Source organism: Dipteris shenzhenensis, chromosome 7 (genome assembly GCF_047967505.1).
Source record: "Dipteris shenzhenensis isolate YYH24624 ecotype China chromosome 7, Dip_SZ_1.0, whole genome shotgun sequence".
Lineage (NCBI taxonomy): Eukaryota > Viridiplantae > Streptophyta > Polypodiopsida > Gleicheniales > Dipteridaceae > Dipteris > Dipteris shenzhenensis.
This window is the reverse complement of record NC_141602.1, coordinates 3,490,240-3,509,636: the sequence shown is the minus strand read 5'-3', so window position 1 is coordinate 3,509,636 and position 19,397 is coordinate 3,490,240. Positions and strand designations below refer to the sequence as shown.

General features: G+C 46.0%; 1 protein-coding gene across 2 annotated transcripts; it reads right to left on the bottom strand.

The window, feature by feature from the left end:
• Nucleotides 1–635: 635 nt before the first annotated feature.
• On the bottom strand, nt 636–18,749 carry OEP37 (chloroplast outer envelope protein 37). Of its 2 annotated transcripts, none has more exons than XM_087376971.1 (6): nt 18,186–18,749; nt 17,971–18,060; nt 17,053–17,223; nt 16,802–16,896; nt 1,389–1,509; nt 636–1,266 (listed from the first exon to the last, which is right to left on the bottom strand). In XM_087376971.1, exons 1-6 carry the CDS (start codon nt 18,528–18,530, stop codon nt 1,135–1,137), a joined length of 954 nt encoding a protein of 317 aa, XP_087233097.1. In that variant the 5' UTR covers nt 18,531–18,749; the 3' UTR covers nt 636–1,134. The 2 variants fall into 2 exon arrangements, with proteins under 2 accessions (XP_087233097.1, XP_087233098.1); XM_087376972.1 differs by having other exon boundaries at nt 638–1,266; nt 17,053–17,220.
• Nucleotides 18,750–19,397: the final 648 nt, after the last annotated feature.

Sequence of the window (19,397 nt, the reverse complement as noted above, 5' to 3'; positions counted from 1 at the left end):
GCTTGCTCTAATGAGATGCCCATGGAGAGACTATGAGCACTAGCCAATGAATATAAGCCCTTCTTTGGCCCCTTAGGATTTAAATGCAAAAGCCATCACTTCGACTATTTGATGACAATGTCCCGTGCCTATCTTAACAACTTCCCAAACATAACAACAACCGAAAAACATCCTTTGGGATATATTTCCAAACCTGCAACCGCTAGCCCAATGGTAGACGAATTGAATAAATCAAGAAGGAAACCTCGAGTACTATGTACTTTTTGTATAACTCGAAATGACGAATTCCATCGTCGTGAAAATTTTTGGATGAAAGGCTATTGTACACTTGGAAACATAAACTAATGGAAAAATAAAGATAAAAAATCAAGCACCATGAACTACTCTTAAGAGGATGAGGATAGCTTGATATCAACATTCTTTTCTTGCATAACAAATTTCCACTCTCTAGGCAAATTTCACAAGAAAATGGATCGCATTATTGCTTCTTTCTTTGAGTAAAATGTTTAATTTTGAGTCATATGTTAATATCAACATGAATCATTGAGTTTAAAGCTAATGGGTTAAAGCAAAAGGCTAATAAGATGAGGCCAAAAGTTTTCCTTCCTAACAAAGGAATATGTGATTGTTGAACCCACTTATGGTTTTAACGATTTAAGACATCAAAGCTCGGTAAGTACAACACTTGAATTATCATTCAAAAGTGTACTTTCAATGATCCTTAACATGGAAGAGAGTATAATAACACCAGTCTGGCCAAACAGAAGCATTGCAACTTCACCCAGAACCAGGTTCGTACATATCCGTAACGATCTAGCTGAATAGATGAAATCTGCCTCCTACATCCCCAGAAGAAGCTTTAAGGTTGAGAAAAAGCACAGTTTTTAAAAGAAAATCAACCTTGATGGCTCGACTTTCAGCAAGAAATTTTACGAGAGAGTAAACACTTAAGTGGACACTATTATTAGGCAACAATTGGGATTGCTTGTTCGATAGAAGTTTAAAGTTCCTTTCAAAGAAGAACCACTTGAGTGTAGCAAACATCGTGCACTCAAAACACAAAAACCAGGCAAAGCGTTCAGGACTGCATGGTAGTCACATGGGAAAATTCCTGCAGACTGAATGAATGATTTTTCACAGATCCCATCGCTTCTTCACCTTGAAGAGTAACATGGAGGATTTCACATTGTCTTGAGGTACTTGCAGCATGATTTGAAGCTTACATTTTCTGGGAGCTTTCTTGGCGCCAGAATCTTCTTTTCCCACCTATTAAATAAGGCACTAGTTCAGAACGGTAAAGAACCTACTTCATGGCCATGTAAAGATGCTATACTGATTGTGATGCGACAACCAGTTGCAAAGAGCAAAGACAAGAAGAATATACATACCCATGCAGATGCCCATGCAATTCGGACCTCTGAGTCATAGCCAGCTTTAACCTTGAAATTTTCACGTGGCTTATACTTATAGACAGCACTCCAGGCAGTAGAATCAAAATTGTACATATAGCTGCAAAATTGAGAGGAAACTAACAGCTTGAAACACAAACAAAAGAAGACCATACTTAACACTTTTTACTCTTCAAATTACAAAACAAAACAATCTACAAGCAACAGCTAGCTGGAAAATAAATTCAGCATGCATCATTCTTACAAAGGATACAGTGGACATGCTACCTGACTTGAAAAAACAAGAACCCAGTTATGAAATTTGTATTCCAGAAGTTTGAAATGAAATAATAAAGGTGTGCCTTTTACAATTGGTGCATCCTAGGACATGCATCATGTTCCTACAATTTGGACATGGATTCGAAAGACAAAGAGGACAAGCACCATGAGTGGAGACGGTCGAGCAAAAACACATAGAAGCTAACTCTACAGTAGTCCATTGCTAGAGCTCTCATATTGAAATATGGTAGGGGTGTGCCACATTATGTCTCAACCCAATGTTTTGTGTATAATCATTTGCCAAAACCATGGCCATGTTGCTTGAGAATGTGGTCTCAATGAGATTTGGTGTTTAATCTATCAGATAGCAGTGCATTGTTGACACAATCCTTGATGTGTGCCACACTAGCCTTTGGGATGCACTCTAAAGGCAAGCTATTTTTAGGAATCTTCAAACTTGCACTTAAGAGGGTACTAGCTACATGAAATGATAGTACATTCCAACTTTGGGAGTGAACCATCTTGCACATCCTATTATGATCTGTGGCAAGATTTGTAGAACAGACCAATTAATATGATGATTGAGTAGTAGATCTCCTTTATCCTCAATTTCCATCACAACTATGCCAACAAATTTTGGGTATGGAGCAACAAATGGCCGTTGGATGCATATCCCCACTAGCCATTTGTGCAACCCATCTCGACTTGTCTTTCAACAAGTTGGAGGCACCCATTTATGAGATGAAAACATTGCAGTCATCACAACATTAGCCATTAAGGGCTAATAAATTTTGGGCATGCTCCTCAATGGGGATCAGGAGTTACCATATTATCAAGTGTCTCTGTCCCTTTTTTCAGATCTCACGGCTCACCACCTAGAGAGATTCCGAAACAGGAGCTAGCAACCAGAGTGGAGGCCTATACATCCAACGAATAACCCTCGTGGAAACGGTGTAGAATGTTCTTGCCGGCCAAGCCTAGCAAAAACGCTCCCACCTTTCGGCGGTCGCTCTCGAACCTAGAGTACCACGCTCCCAAATGGCACGGAAAGTGAATATAATATCTTGCCAAATGGCTACTAGGGTACCCGTCGGAGAAACCTGATGGCCTCCGATCACCCGGCTGCATCTAGCGAACCAAATGTTCCAGGCAGTAATGCTGAATATTGTCTCCCACACACTGTCCTCTTGTGGGGGGATGGGCGTGAACGGTCCGCTGAGATGCATCATGGGTATCTATCCAGGAAACATGCTGTCCATGAATCCTATATGCCGGTGAGACAGGATCAATCGAAAAGGTGTGCCCGCCCTTTGTGAGCCAAGCCGCCATCCCACAACTGAAGTCTGCTCATCGTCTATGTACTAGCAACAATCCTGAGGGACGCTAGCCATATCCGCTATGCTAACTGGCAGCCCCACAATCAATGAGATATCGTCTCCAATACCCTTCCGCGCAGCCACTGCATCTGCCATCAACCTAATCTGCTCCAGCCACCATGGACCAATGGGCAGACCTCCGTGACCAAGCAACCACAAGAAATATGAAATCTTGCGCGATCGCAAACTCATCCAGAGGCGAGGCCAAAAGCAAGATATAACCTCTCACAGGACTTCTGATCCAACCAATGCCGTTCCCTCGAAGGGGACCATGGTGCTGGCGAACACTCTAGTAGTGTACTGAACTGCTACTTAGCCAAAATGTCAATGCCAACCTGGCAACCTAGATATCTCACCGTCTCTCCTCTCGAGATCCATAGAAAGCCAAAATTAGCTCCCCAATCACGAACTTCTTGCATCTCCTCCGTGCCTGTAAAGAAACCAATAGATTTGGTCCAATTTATGCCAGCACCGAAGACCTCGCAGTAAATGGCCAAGGCACCTCTGACTCACTCTACACTGGATATTGACCCATCTGACCCATCAACATAGAGAGCTGTGTCATCTGCAAACTCGGAATCTAGAAGCTCCTCCTCTTGGCGGATCGGAAGCCTCATCCCCGTAAGGCCAAAGAGTGTCAGGTTGTTCAAAGGGGGCTGAGGAGGAGCTGTAGGAGGCGAAATTGCTAGGAGAACTGAATGAGGAAAGAGGGCCTGAGGCTCCCTATTTATAGGGCTTTTGGGGCTGGTTGGCTGGTCCCTTGGCCCCATAAAGGGGGCCCTAGACCCCATAAATGGAAGCCTAGGGAGGGGTGTAGAGTAGCCTATAAAGGCGGCCCTTCCCCTGCCATTCTCTTCACTTGTTTCAGCCTTGAGGTAAACGTTATTGGGTCAATATGCTTACTAGCCCAATGTTGCCACCAGGTCACTGCCTCACCTGTAAGATGAGAGGCTATGAGGTGGACTTTGTCTTGCTCATCTTGAATCCGCACTAACGGAAAATGAGCTACAAACTGATGAATACAGTACAAAATTGTTGAATGGTCACACTTATCATCATACTTATCGTGGTGTTACCTTTGTCGATGACGAAGCTATGGCGGTGACGGCTGCTGCACTCAAACTTGCCCCCATAGCGGCTAACATATGTTTGTATTGGAGAAGCATCGCCTCTTGGTCTAGCTTTTGTTGCCTCTCTACCTGGGCGAGCTCTGCTCGTCGCAGTGCCTCCTCATTTTTGCGTTCCTAATGCATCAACAAGAGCAGTTTTTCAAAATTTGTGGTTTCTCTTTCTTCCAGCTGCTTTTCTGCTTCTTTTTCCTCAAGACGACGTTTTGTCTGGTTCAATTGTCTTTTGCTTTCTTCTAGCTGGGATGAATGTTTTTCAAGTTGATGTAGGAGGATCCGATTCTGCTCTAGAAGGTTCAGCATCACTTCTTGAGCACTTAGCGCAAGTAAATCTTGTTGGTAGTCTTTCTCCTCTTGAAAGTCTTCGAGGGTGAATCCTTTTCCTGACCCTTCCATGGCACTTGATTGTGTGTGGTAGTCTGATCATGTAATTCACAGCAAGACCTCCTTTAAACCTTTAGCGAGGTATCAACGTTGTACACCATAGACAAAGAAAGGAGATGACGGTAGAGAGAGAGGAGTTGACAACCGATTGGGTCCCTGTACCCACTAAGGACCCCCTCCCCCAATCAAGGAAGAATTTGCTTTATACTTGGAGAACTGAGAAATACAAAGAACACTCTTCGAGAGAGCACGGAAAACGCGCTTCTCAAGTGTTGGTAAACTGAAAAGAAAGAGTAGAGTGGACACAAACTCAGAATACTTGCATTATAGAATGAAGAAGAGTGGGGTCCTTATGTAGGCACCTCTTACATGCTCACTGACATCGCTGATGACTTCAGAGCTCCACAATCATCTCCTCAATCTCCTAGATTCTCTCAATCATCCTATGTGGCTTTCCACCACCTAACTGTGCTTATGGGCACCTAACTGTGCCTCTAGCACTCACACATAGAAACCAAGGTGTGCCTGAGGCATACACCTTGAGATATCCCAACAAACCCCCCCTCAAGGGAATGCCTCAGGCTATGTCAAGGATACAGCTAGCACAAGGTATCTCATGCCATCTCATGGTGGTCATGGATCTATCAATGGCTAGGATCTCAAGCTAGCAAGGGTTCCCATGGATGTAAGGTAAACAAAAGGGATACAAAAGACCATCTCCCCTACATGTACATGCACACAATGTCTGCAGGAGGTACCATGGAGCATAAACACATACACATGGTCTACATCATAAGGTGACCAGAGGTGTTTACAAAACACACAAAGCACAATAGTTTATTTCATTCATTTTGAAGGACTATCCAAGCTGAGTACCTTGACTCAACATAAAAAGAGAGATCTGGAGCATACATAGAGATGATTTAAAATGCATAATCTTCAAAGGATGCCTCATCTTGTGGAGGCACATCAACTGAAAGTAGATTTGCATTTTCTGTCTTTGGTTTGGCTCTGCAAAACTTCTCATGATGGTTGTTTTTGCCACAGTGTTTGCATGGATTGATTTTGAAGCAGTCCTTTGAAAGGTGATTTGTCTTTCCACAATGATTGCAAGGTGTAAACTTGCCCTTCTGGATTTTTACAGCATAAACTGTGTCATTGCCTTTCCTGAGCTCCATGTGCCTTTCTTCTTCTTGGAGAGCAGAGATAATACCTTCAAGATTAGGATTAGGAAGATTTTTCAAAGTGGTAACAATATGATCATAATCTTCAGGCATACACTTAAGCAACACTGCCATAGCATCATCTGTAGTGATAGGAGAGTTGATAGAAGCAAGTTGAGTCATAAGACTCCGCATGTAATTGACATGGGCTGCCAAAGGAGTGCCACTATCCATCTTCAATTCAAAGAAAGAGATTTTAAGTGATAATTTAGAGATGTGAGAGCTAGCACCAAAAATCATGTCAAGCTTCTGCCAAGCTTCTGAAGGAGACTCTAAGTCAGAGATATGATGAATATAATCATCTCCTAAAGCAAGAGCAATGATACCATATGCTTTCTCCTCTCTAGCGGGATCCCTTGCCGGGCGTGTCGGAGTTAAGAATTCTCCAGCATTGGAGGCTGTAGAAGAAGCGGTTGAAGTCGGTTTGACAAGTCCCCAGAGGTTTTCCCTCATCAATGCAAATTTCACCTTCATTTGCCATGTGTGGAAGCCCTTTCCATTGAACTTATCTATATTCAATATGGTAGCCATGAGAGGGTCTAACCCAGATATTGGGCAGCGTCTTTCTCTCTTACAAGGCTAAAAACAACTGAAAGGCTTCCAAATATAAGCACTTGATGTAGCAAAGACTAGTGACCAATATTCAATCAATGATGCTTTTTCTTACATGCTTCATAGAGGTGGCTAAAATGAAAACTTTCCAATCAAAACCAGGTATAGCAATTCAAAGCAAAACTGAAGCCACACTTGTACTGATGTTATTGAAAGTTTCAAAAAACCAAAAATGCTAGAATAGCATCTTATGTAGCATCATCTTCAAAAACTAAACTGTCAAAATCAAAAGACTGAACTTGGAGGGCTTGTATCTTACTCTTCAGAGCAAAGGAAAAGGGGGTTTCTGAGGCAAAAGAGAGCTGATATACCACAGAAGGTCCTCTGAGAAGAAAAGGCGCAAAAACACGTCAGGGCGCCATAGCTAGTCTCTCCAATTTCGACTGGTTTTTCTCTGTTTTCAGCTTGAATATGCAACCATTGCTGCTCAGATTTCAGCACAGGATAGCTCTAGGTATGGACTAGCTCCCTCTGAAAGGAATTAGAGAAGTATGGAGTATGCTGAGAGAAAACGCAGGAACAAAGGTCGACGAACTGCGTGTAATGGCGACGAAATGAGCGCGTATTTCTTCAATTCCTTTCAGCCAGGGGTTCGCCCCTTCGAGGTGGATCTCCAACAAGAAGGGCGTGGAAAATGGTAGAGAACCGGAGGAGAACAGACTTAAGCAAACTTTGGGAAGAAGAGGAAGAGATGGTGAAGAAGAAGATGGAGAAGATGATGATGATGTGGCATAAATGGATCAAGGGGGATCAAAGAGCTCTGATACCATGTTGGTAAACTGAAAAGAAAGAGTAGAGTGGACACAAACTCAGAATACTTGCATTATAGAATGAAGAAGAGTGACGTCCTTATGTAGGCACCTCTTACATGCTCACTGACATCACTGATGACTTCAGAGCTCCACAATCATCTCCTCAATCTGCTCCTAGATTCTCTCAATCATCCTATGTGGCTTTCCACCACCTATCTGTGCTTATGGGCACCCAACTGTGCCTCTAGCACTCACACATAGAAACCAAGGTGTGCCTGAGGCATACACCTGGAGATATCCCAACATGAAGAGCTCACTGTGCACACCTGTAGCAAACCCAAAGACCTGAGACGCGACGCCAACCAATACCGAGACCTTGATGCTGTCCACACTGACGATGTAGGACGCTTTTGCAAGGCAAGGGAGAGGCTTGTGCTGGCCACCGGAATGCAGGGTTACCGCATGAGTGAGGAAGTGAAAGCTAGGAGTGATAGATCCTATAAGAGAGCTGAAAGATGACTGAAATAAAGAGTTGAGAATGAGCTGTGTCAAAGTGTAAAAGATAATTGAAAAGAGCAGCTGAAACAGACCCCAAACCTTACTCCATTCACTGTCCCGACTCCCCATCTGATGCGCTGCGTGAACACCTTCCCAGAGGACTGAACTGATGCCAAAGGCTGAGGCTGGTCAGAGGGCCACTCGGGGTGAGTGTCACGCTGTTCAGAGGGGGCTGAGGAGGAGCTATAGGAGGCTGAAGTGCTGGGAGAACTGAATGAGGAAAGACAGCCTCGAGGCCCCCTATTTATAGGACTTTTGGGGCTGGTTGGCTGGTCCCTTGGCCCCATAAAAGCAGCCCTAGGCCCCATAAATGGCAGCCTAGGGAGGGGTGCAGGGTAGCCTATAAAGGCAGCCCTTCCCTTGCCATTCTCTTCACTTGTTCCAGCCCTGAGGGGGCCCAGAAGGAGGCTGGACCTAAACCTATCCCTAAACCTAAGACGGAAACACTACCCTACGGTTCTCCAGCGGGTGCTTATGAACAAGGATTGATCTTCCAACTTGACCTAAGGCTGAGAGAATGACTTACGTAGCTTGTGCCTGACTGTCCTTGGACAAGGGCTCACAAAGGGGTCACGGCATACGAATAAGGGAACTATTACGCACTTGTTGATGTAGCCAGTGTGTCACTTTGCACCCAAGTGCAGGGGTGCATGTGACAGCCTCTCCCGTGTGTCCCCCAATGATCACCTAATTGGAGCTGCCTGCATAAAGGGTTGAGATCCCTCATCCATCTCTCTGAGAAACCAAGTCTCTACATGGTACACACCAAAAAGGACCACTCCACTCTGTCGTATACCTTAAAGAAATCCAGACGAAGAATGGCAAAGAGGCTATGGCTCCTCCCTAGACCAGTCCACTACCTCCCAAAAGGTGAAAATGTTATCTAGGATACTACGCTCCTAGACGAAGGCTGTCTACGTCTCGTGGATAATGTCTAGAAGGTGGGGTCTCAAACGTAGGCTCAAGACCTTGGCCAAGATCTTATAAGCAGTGTCAAGAAGGGTGGTCGGTCTCCACTTGCGGATGTTTACCCTATCACCCCCTTTCGGGATCAAGCATAGCCATCCTTGGCTCAAGGAATGTGAGAGGGAACCATAGTCGAAGATCTTCTGGTAGGCTAACTTGTAAGGGGTGGACATATGCTCCCAAAAGCACCGGAAGAAGCTCAAAGTCACGCCGTCCTCTCTAGGGCAATTATGGGCTGGAAGAGCTTGCAAGGCCTCCCAAAAGTCCTCAATTGTGACAAGCGCCTCCAACCATGCTCCCAAGCCGCCTCTCTGACCAGAAGAGTGGTGAGTGACACCTCCTTCGACTGAAAGAGTTGCCGATAGAAGGCCGTGGTCATCTTCAAGATCTCATGAGGATCGGTGTGCATAAGCCCATGTCCGTCCCTGAGTCACTGAAACTAGATCGAGGTCCTGTGATCTCAAAAAACTATTTGGTCATCCAATCGCTCTGCTCCACCCATCTAGCCTGGGAAGAGTGATAGGAGAACTCTGCTCTGCGGACCTCCAGATCCTGTAACTCCAATCGTGCACACTCTAGGCAGCCCCTGAGCCTCTGCAAACAATCATGCTCCCTAAGTCACTCGATAGACTCTAGGTCACAACGGAGTGCTCTCTCCCACTCCTGAAGGCCAGCTCTCCATCTGAGTACTTGGCTCTGCAGCTCCTAACTGTTGCGTTGAATCCTGTCAGCCACCCATAATGCCCACCCCTCCAAGGAACTGTCCTCAAGCCGCCTCCAGAGCTCCACTACCGCCTGCTAAACCTCCACCTCTTATAGGAGAGCGTCCGGTATACAAACCCCCTTTTGGGGGAGTCCACAATGAAGTTGCTCCAAGTGAAGAACCGCCGGCAAATATTCTGACATCGTGGTACCTGCTAAAATGCCAGTGGAGTTGCCATGAAGTAGGGCCCAATCCCCTATGTAGAATCTGTCTAGGCGCTCCACCTGCCCATCCTAATGCCGCTGCCCAAAGAAGCACTGAGGTTCCCCGAAATCCTGGTAAACTCGGTCTCACGCCAAGGATCCTTGCCAATGATTGCAAAAAATAAACTGCTCCCAAGTACCCCACCCCCTAGCTAGCATCTCTGCAAACGAGGCTCCTCCCTACTTATCTTCCATGGACTCCAGGTTGTTGAAGTCACCTCCAATAATCCATGAGTCCACCTCCAGGAGATAGTCTGTGAGCCGTCGCCAGAAAACTGGCCGGTGCTGTCTACAAGCAAGTGCATAAACATTCAGGATCTTGATCCAGACTTCTCCTGGCTGCAGACCCATCCAAACTGCATGACCTTGAATGAGCTCGCCTTGTGCCAAAACCTTTGGGGCCACTATTTGGGATGCTGAAATACATACCCCTCCACTCCTACCAACTGTGAGGGACCAAACCTCTAGGCCCCTCCCAGGGTTAAGTTGATGCCTGTGGGTAACATCCATTGCTAAGAACATGCGCTCCTGAATCAAGAGGAAGTCAACTGTCTACCTATCAGAGCTCGCTGCAATTCCTGGGAGAAGGGAGCGGTGAAAAATCCCAGGAGCGGTGAAAAAGGCTCTCCTGTGCGTGGGAGCCTGCTCGTGGAAACCGGACTTCATTGACTTCGCCAGATATTTGGAGGGAGAGTAGTCTGTGTCCATGCATCGTCGGACTAGGGTCGCCACTCGCTCAATCCCTACCCTCCGTGCCCAATACTGCATGAAGGAGACGTATACACCAAAAAGATCGGGACACTTGCAATGAAGGTGGCCGGGGCTGAATTGGTGAAGCACCAAAGATGGCAAGAAAGGGGAAAGAGGAGAGAGAGAGAGAGATAGGAGGGAGAGAGGGTAGAGGGAGAGGGAGAGGAAGAGGGAGAGAATGAGGTAGGGAGGAGAGAGAATGAGTAGGGAAGAGAAGGAGAGTGAGTGAGCGTAGGCAACAGGTAGCAGGAAGGAGGAGGGAGAGTAGATAGGATTAGATGTAACATCAAAAGTGGCCTTGTACATGAGAGGATGGTACTTATATAGTACCTCCTTAGCCCTTACCCTCAATGGTAGCTTCCATGAGCGCTTCAATGAGTTGTCTTTGCATTGCATCTCTGGTTATGCTGTCCTTGCCAAATGTCAAGAACTGAAAATCATCTTCATTATAGCTGCTGTATTTGGACTCAAACAGCTCCATAAGCTTCTTCAATACACCAACATGCCATGGATCTAGAATTCTGACAACAGAGGGCTCCAATATTTGGATGTTGGTAGCATACATGTCTTTCAGATGGCTTCCAGGTGCATCTAGCCTGCGAACAGCCAAATAATCTGAGAGAGACGAATTAGGCCTGCTAGGAGTCATGTAGGCATGGTCCCATAAACTTTCCTTGTCACTAGAGACACCAAAGTCCAACCCCCAGACAACACAATAATCAAACACATTGTTTGAATCTATTTCAGTAGACCAAGGCGGGGACATTGGATGAAACAATAAAAGCACGGAGAACAAAGGCTATCAGCCATGTGCAACTCAAAATGCATGTGCTGACCCATAGTCTTGCATATGCATGCCAGATCGACTGCATCATTGATATTAAAATGCTGCAACCAAATCTGTAACCAAATTACCCTTGGCTGGGTGGATGCTACTGCCCCTTTTCCCACACAACATCAGCAGGTTGCATGTAGCATGAACATTAAACATGGAAAGACAAGGCCTAGCCATACATTCTCATGCAATCATTCTGTTCCAACTGGCTCCTTCAAGCTCAGCTAGATCTTTTGCAAAGCTGCCTCTGCTTAAGCACTCCATACAAGGGACAATTTGCTTTGATGATAAATATGCCAAAATTTGTGGCCCAAAAACATCACCATCACACTGCATTAGGACTGCAATCATAACAGCTGTATCTCGGGGCTTGTCTTGGTAGCTTATGTCTGAAACTTGCTGGACAAAGAGCCATTTTACATATTTCTGAATTTCTATCTCAAAGGCTAGTGATATCTGCAAGTTACTGGTAGGCAGCTTTGATGAACTATAAGTACTGGTCCTGGCATAACCCTCATGGGTCTGTTCAGCCTCATCATTTGCATAGGGATTTGCTTTTGCAAGTGCCAATATATGACAGCATTTATCACATCTTGTACAAAGCACAAGAACATCCTTGTTAAGTTCTGCCCTTGCATTTAGTGCAATCCTATGAAATGCCATTGTTCTCCTAATGGTTGTTGAGTGTAGCAGGTAAAACTCCCAAGTATACTCACCTAGTGAGCAGCAGTGAAGGGCATATGTTATGTTGAAGTTGTGGCCATATTCCCCACTGTCCTGCTCTTGAATGTGTTGTGACACAACTTCAAGATTAAAACTGTCATGCATATCTTGTTCATGTTGCACAAGCTCCACCTTGTCACTGTGGGTAAGTTTACTTTGGCATCCCTTGCTATCATCTGTGTGGTCTTCTATATTTTCTTCCTTTCTGGAGACCATACAATGCTGGATACTCACCCCCTCCTCAAAGACTTTGTCCTCAAAGTTTGCATGCCTAGAAGGATCAAATGTAAGTGCATCCACATCCTTATCTTGCTGGTCAACATCTGCATCTTGATTCCTATCACAGGTTTGTTCATCATTGCTTGGCTCATCAACGATCTTTTCACCCATCAGGCCTGCTTCATTGTCATTATTATGTAGGCTTGCTCCATCACCTTGCATATAGATCTCTCTGCCATTAATATGCTGAACTGCCAAGGCATCATCTAGAGTAGAGTATTGTTCTTGCAAACTGATACAGCAGCTTTCTTTTGCTTGCTGTCCATATTATCTTCCATCATGTGGGCTGCTCTTTTTATCTGAGCGGCTATCCCCAAAAAACCCATTTGTATTTGCAGCTGTAATCGCCTTGAAATAATCAGATTTGTGTCCTGCATACAAAGGCATGTTCACTGGCTTTGAAGCATGATTTGGCTGTGTACTAGTGAGAGGCATAGGATGGCTTGGCTGCATTTGCACATGTGCATTCTCCTCAAATGTTGGGTGGCTATTTTTATCGGCATGCTTAGCTTGTGTCATCACCCCTCTAGTAATCACAGTTCCAAAAACAAGTGGCTGCTCTATGGCATTTGTATCTCCACATTTAGCGAGGAATGACCCTAGGAATGACATCTTTGTCGGTTCTAACAGCTGAATGTGTAATGTACAGCCACCGTCATATATATCCCGACCTTGCAAGTTGTTTTGTGCTTGCAATGCACTAGCCTGTGAGACATAGTGTAGTTCAGCTTGTAGACCACCTGAAATCTGATGCATGACAATCTTCTCAATAAGCCCAAAAGGCGAAAATACCTGATGCAACACATCCAATGTAATGGGGTACGACAGATTGTGGATGGTAACCAGAAGGATTCCATTGGGCTGTGAATCTTCCCCACTTTGAAGCTGCCCCAATCTTTTTGCATGCTGCATAAAGCCATGCATAAGCTGTCCAAAACTAGAGGGATGTTGCCCCATGTTCCCTTCATATGCATATGGCTGTCCCATGGTGTGCAGTAAACCTTTGTGGCTGTCCCACTGTGCCAAATACATGCACGTGTGCTCACTTTCTATCTATCTCAAAGCTCAAAATGTGATGGAGAGGCTAGGAAGAAAGTGCCAAAACAAGCTCGAATGTCCATGCCGAGGGCTCGCGAAAGAGGTCGATGAAGAGGCTTCAGAATGGAGCCTAAATGGGTTGTGGAAGGCCTTGAGAAGAGGCTGGAAAAACTGACTTTTTACCCCCTTTTTTTGTTTTTTGGGGGGGGGGCGGGGGGGGAGGGGGGCCCCTAAGTCACCTAAGCTAGTTAGGACCTAGACCTAGGACTCCTAGGACTGCTAAGACACTTAGGACGCTGAGTTAGTTGAACCTAACCAAACCGCCACTTAGACTAACCCTAGTTAACTTGAACTAACCTAGGCCCATTGACTCAACCTAACCTAGGCCCTAATTTAACTCCACCCCAGTAACCTAACTAAGCCTATCTAAACAAATTACCCCCAACTAACCCAGGTTACACTAACCTGACAATTAATTAATGCAAGAGGCTAAGGTTGGTGTCGGGCATGGCCACGGGCAACGGCGACGAGGGCATAGCGACGGGCGACGCACGGGTTTTGACGAGGGCAACGATCTTGGCAGGGCGGCGTTACAACGATGCAAGGGCAGCGGTGTGGGGTAGAAGAGGTGGTGACGAGAGGAGTGCCTCTGAGTGGCAGCGTGGGAGGAGTGCCAAAAATCGACGACGGGAGATCAAGAGCGGCCGTCTGTGGCCTCAAATCGTTCCTTTGCCATACGAGGTCCTACTGCTCGTGGTGTTCATGTAGAGCTTCGATGGCGGCTTGAGCAATCCTGTTGGTCGATTTATGTAAAGGCTTGTTTGGCGTGGGGATCTCTGCATCCCGCTGATCAATGGTTGCGTAAGCAATCCGTTGATTTCCTGCTGCTTGGCTCGCTTGAAGCCTTAATACCTACTAGTGGTCGATGCTCGGTTCGGCATTTGGTCAGAGGTGCTCATCGTGCACGTTCTATCACGAGCAAAACGAGAATACCCAGAAGCCCTTCCGATCTGTCTACTACTGAAATACTTGACTAGCTGCTGTGGCTGTCATTAGCATTGCTATCTACTGAATACGGAAATGAAGGTGAAAGGGAAACAGGGAGAGCACCAGTGCCAAAGCCGAGGCTCTTTATCCTACGTGCAGGCTGCTAGGATGTCTTGCAAATAACTGTTGTCTACTTGCTCTCGTCCTCTACGTGAAAGATTGTGTTGGCGTTGGCTATGGCGATGCCCTACATTGTGGAAGGGCCTAGGATGAAGGTGAAATGAAAAAGCTATGGTGCCAGGGTGGGAGCTCTGATACCAATGCAATGAAGGTGGCCAGGGCTGAATTGGTGAAGCACAAGAGATGGCAGGAAAGGGGAAAGAGGAGAAGGGAGAGGAAAGAGGAGAGAGGGTAGACAGAGAGGAAGAGGAAGAGAATGAGGTAGGGAGGAGAGAGAATGAGTAGGGAAGAGGGGGTGAGTGAGCGAGCGTAGGCAGCAAGTAGCAAGAAGGAGAAGGGAGAGTAGATAGGATTAGATGTAACATTAAAAGTGTCCTTGTACTCATATAGTACCTCCTTAGTCCTTTAGACCCCTCTATCTTGCAAACATCCCAAATACTAATTATCCTAACCTCCACTTTTGGCCTTCATTATAGCACTGATGTAGCGTCCAGTAGTGGGGTTGTGTGAGCACAACCTCTGGTGGTAATTGGATCACGGCAACTACCAAGCCTGATCCTGGCTTCGTTGGTGGGGAGAAGCCAAGCTTAAAGTATGCCGAGGCTCCATAAGCAAGCAATAGATCCAAGCCCTATGGCCCCATCCGCTCATCCATCATCTAATATACCTCATGCTCCATCATCGCATTTGTTGCCACAGGGTTAACAACTCCCCTGGACCGAATTGATTACCCGTCCTCGGATTATGGTTGGGTCTACAGACGATGTTGTGATGCGGTTGTCTTTACCCACCTGCTATGTAGCAGGGTCCAAAATGCATGGTCTACCATACCTCCATCATAGATGACTGCTATATCCGATGGCCTGCATGCTACCACCCAAAAAGCTATGGTGTCCATTTCTCCACCCCCGTGAAGGCGAAATGGAGGATCCGGACCAGGTGGGTACTGGATCCTACAAAGCTAATGCCCCCTTTCCGAGGCTGCAGGATCAGAACGGTCAACTCCAGAGGCATGGGATACGAATCCGGTATCTCTAATAATTCCACGGTCCCAATCACCAAAACTCTCTCAACAACGGCCTCCCAGCACGCATGCGGACTTAAGGCTGAGCATCTGCACCCCCCCCCCCCCCTCAGGGATACGAGATGAAGAAGCTGAATCATGCGTCCTCGCTGCCTGCTGCAAAGAAGGGGTCGGCAGGGTGGCTCAATACTAACAGATCCAAAAGACAACACTTCAGTCCCTCTCAAGCTTAGCCAGCACTCTTTCAGCTGTGCAATAAAATGTTGTTCCACTCCAAAGCAACAATTTCCACATCACCTCTCTATAACATTGCGGCATGCCTTGTTTGTAAAACTGCATTTTTGCCCCCGGGCCTTGCCATAGATTCTGTAGAATTGGCTGCATCACTAGCTCACTGATTTTGCTTGCGTCTTCTCATATATCAGCAGCCATTATGCCCCATAATTCCATCCATTTCATATCCAGCAAGATAGATAGCAATAAATGGTGGACCTATACATCATCCATTTCACCTAATGACAAATGTTCAAGCTAATTCAATGAAAGAAAGTAGATGAGACAAAAGAACACATTGCAAGGCAATGCAAAGATGCGCCCCTTGCCAATACTAACACATTCAAAAGACAACACTTCAGTCCCCTCTCAAGCTTAGCCAGCACTCTATCAGCTGTGCAAAAACATGTTGTTCCACTCCAAAGCAACAATTTCCACATCACCTGTCCATAACATTGCTGCATGCCCCATAGAAGCCAAATATAACCCTGGCGCTAGCCAGAGCTACAAAAGCAAAGGATGAAAACAAAAGGCAGCTACCCACTAGCCTTTCAAAGGCGTTAGACGAAGAAAGCACGTCATCTCACAGATAGGAGCTAGGGCACATTCCAGTAGGGCAAACAGACCACGTTGGGAAATGGCCAACCCTTTGCACTGCACTCAAGGCACAGACCTGCTGGCTGCAAGTCAACACAGACACCACTATTTGAGGACCTTGACGTCAATTCTAGACCAGTAGCCACTCCTTGGTTACAAACTCTGGTGCATTTAATGTTAACACTCCCACGAGCACCCCATCCAGATGCATCTGCAGGTCACTGGCTTAGGAGGTTGCACACAACCTGTCATATATTCTACGCCTCCAATTTTTAAGCACCATCACACGATCAATAAAAGAATCATCAGATGATTTTGTGCAGAAATACGCAAAGGCAGAATTAGCCATCATAGACCAATACTGCATGGAAGTTCAAAATTTGCCACTATTCATTCTCCTTATCTGTGTCTTATGCAAATGATTAGAGGAAAGTGATCACCCCAATTTGCTTAAGGCGACTGACAGAGAGAGTTGGTAATAAACCTGAACTTATTGGCTAGGTCGAACTGGCGTTTGAAAGAAAGTGTAAGTGATTTTGATGGTACTGCTATTGTTGGTGCAATCGTCATCTCTGCATCCTGAAAGAACAATCTCAAGAGTTAACGTGTTGGAATGTACGAAGGAACCACATATGGCAACAACATTCACATAGTAATAATGTGGCCAGATGACACTACACTCTCTTAAAAATTGTCTTCTCGGCAAAAATAGTGCACTAAGAATGAAAGCAGCACCTTGTATCTATACTTTAAGCTTATGTTTTCATCTCTGTAATCAGCCACAACCAAGCCATTTAGCACCTTCCCGCCAACAAAACCGTTGACAGAGAGCACTCTCATCTCTTCTCGCTGTTCCTCCTCTAGTTTGACTTCACCATTCGGGAATGTTATTGATGCTCTGGGCTGCTGTCCAGAACAAAACAAGCATTCAGCATTTGATTCAGTGTCTGACTCCGCATGGCAAGAAATAAACAAAAAACTCAGATCAAAACTTGCTTCACAGCAAGGGCAACAGACCAATGAGAACCCGCCCAATCACGGGACGGTATGGTACACGTTGGAGCTTTCCACAAATTTCAAGCCAACAACTCGCAAGTACCATCGTGAAAGCAGAGGGGCTGCAAATCCTTCAGTTATATCAGGCCATCATGGATATCTAAGTGCATGTTGCATGGTCATGTTTCTCTTCATAAATGTCAAGCTCCAAGCAAATCCTTTCTTTAGAATTGAGAAATGTTCTCTACTTTATAAAACTTTACATGAAATTTGCTTTCAAGAAGACGTGCAATCCTGCAGAAGTTAATTCCTGCCTTACACACCCTCGCGATTTACCTCTTTGTCGTCACAATTCGCATTCGCTAGCTAGGACACGGGGAGCACTAAAGGCTAACCAGAAAGGAAAGAGTCGTGCAAAAGATGGCTTTTGTTTAGTTCTAGCGTACATTTCTTTTCATCAGATCCAAAATGAGAAATTAAATGGCCAGAGATCTGGTAGGAAGATGGGGACTGAGATGATTTAAGGCGACAAATGGAGTATCTCTTCGCATTGCCGGCAAGGATAGCATTCAAGAAGTCCGAGAATTTGATGTGCAGAAATGAGCACGAGTGATTCTCGACTTACGAAAGACGATGAAAGAGACATGCATTACTCACCAGTCCTGCGGGAGGTACATCATATCCTATCTCGGCTTGATATGTTGCGTCAGTAGAGCGTGCGATGAGTTTCACTTCGCCTTGTCGCGCCTGCCCCAAAAAGCAGTGCCTTCAGCTGGGAAATATAAACAGCGAAGATCCACGGTTTTGGCTTCTAGCCCGGCATTAAGGACAAACAAGAAGATGCAGCCCATCTTAAAATGCAAGGCACCTACCTGAATGTCTCGTAAGTACTTCAACTGAACACGGGAGCCTAGGTCTGCAGCGATGGTGACAAGCGCATTCCTCTCTTCGTGATCGTACAGGATGGAAAGGTACTTGCTAGAAAAGCCAAGAACGGGGGAGCGCAATTCCCCCGCTTGCTCTCTCTGGAAAGAAGCCTTGAGCTTGGCCAGCCCGTTGAGAAGGCGAGCGGAGATCTTGTTGACGAAGACGCTTTCCTCGCTATCGTACTCGGTGGAGACCTTGAGAGCGGCGTACTTTCGCCAGTCGCCATCGAATCCGGTCTTGAGGACGGCCTGGGAGTGTTCGGAAGGGAAGGGCGGCATCTTCTCCGCCATAGCAATGGCGATGGCACCAGAAATAAATGGCGAAGGAAATGACAATGGAATGGTGATGGCAGGGCAGATCAGAGTGAAGGGAGAGGGGAGCAATGCCAGTAGCTCAAGCTGTAAGGGGAGATGGGTTGGAGATGCGACGACGCCATGCCATGGATGAACGAGGGTGAACGAAGACAAAACACGAACAAAAAGGACCTTGCTACTTAATTAGTTAAAGTCATTCCACATCTAATCCACTCGCCATCGTTAACCTTCAGTGAAGGACTTGGTCGAATGACTCGACAACTTTACTCATGCATGGTGGAATTGAATTGCATTGAATTGAGCTCCAAATGTGGAGGAAAACCAACTAACAAAGTGGCCAAAGAAGACAGCCATCGTCGAAAAATGCATAGCGTTGCCTTCTGAGATAGACGTCACCCGTTCCATGATGCTCATGAACGCCAAGATGCCCAAGGCTAGTCTAGCTGCGGATTCCCAAGACTCCATGGAAGTATCATCGTTGGTCCAAGACTCCTATGCTCGCCGTTCGGAGTAGGACGCCGCCTTTGATGGAGGTTCCATGCTTTGTCTCGAAAAAGACTTACGTGATATGAACGCTAAGAGACAGGCTAGGGTCACCTCTCTCGCTATGCCGCCTAGGGTGCATAAGGCAAAGGTCAACATTCCACCAAAGTGCTTTTGCATGGAGTACAATCGTCTCCACTCCTATGTTTTTTCTTACTGTTCATGGGTACATTGCCTTCTGAGGAGGAGTTTGTTCGTTTATTCGACACCACTTTTCAAGGCAAATGTACACAATATGACTTTCATCTTATCAGGCGAGGATTTTTCCAAGCATTAGTGGCATCGAATGTTGAGTGCGGC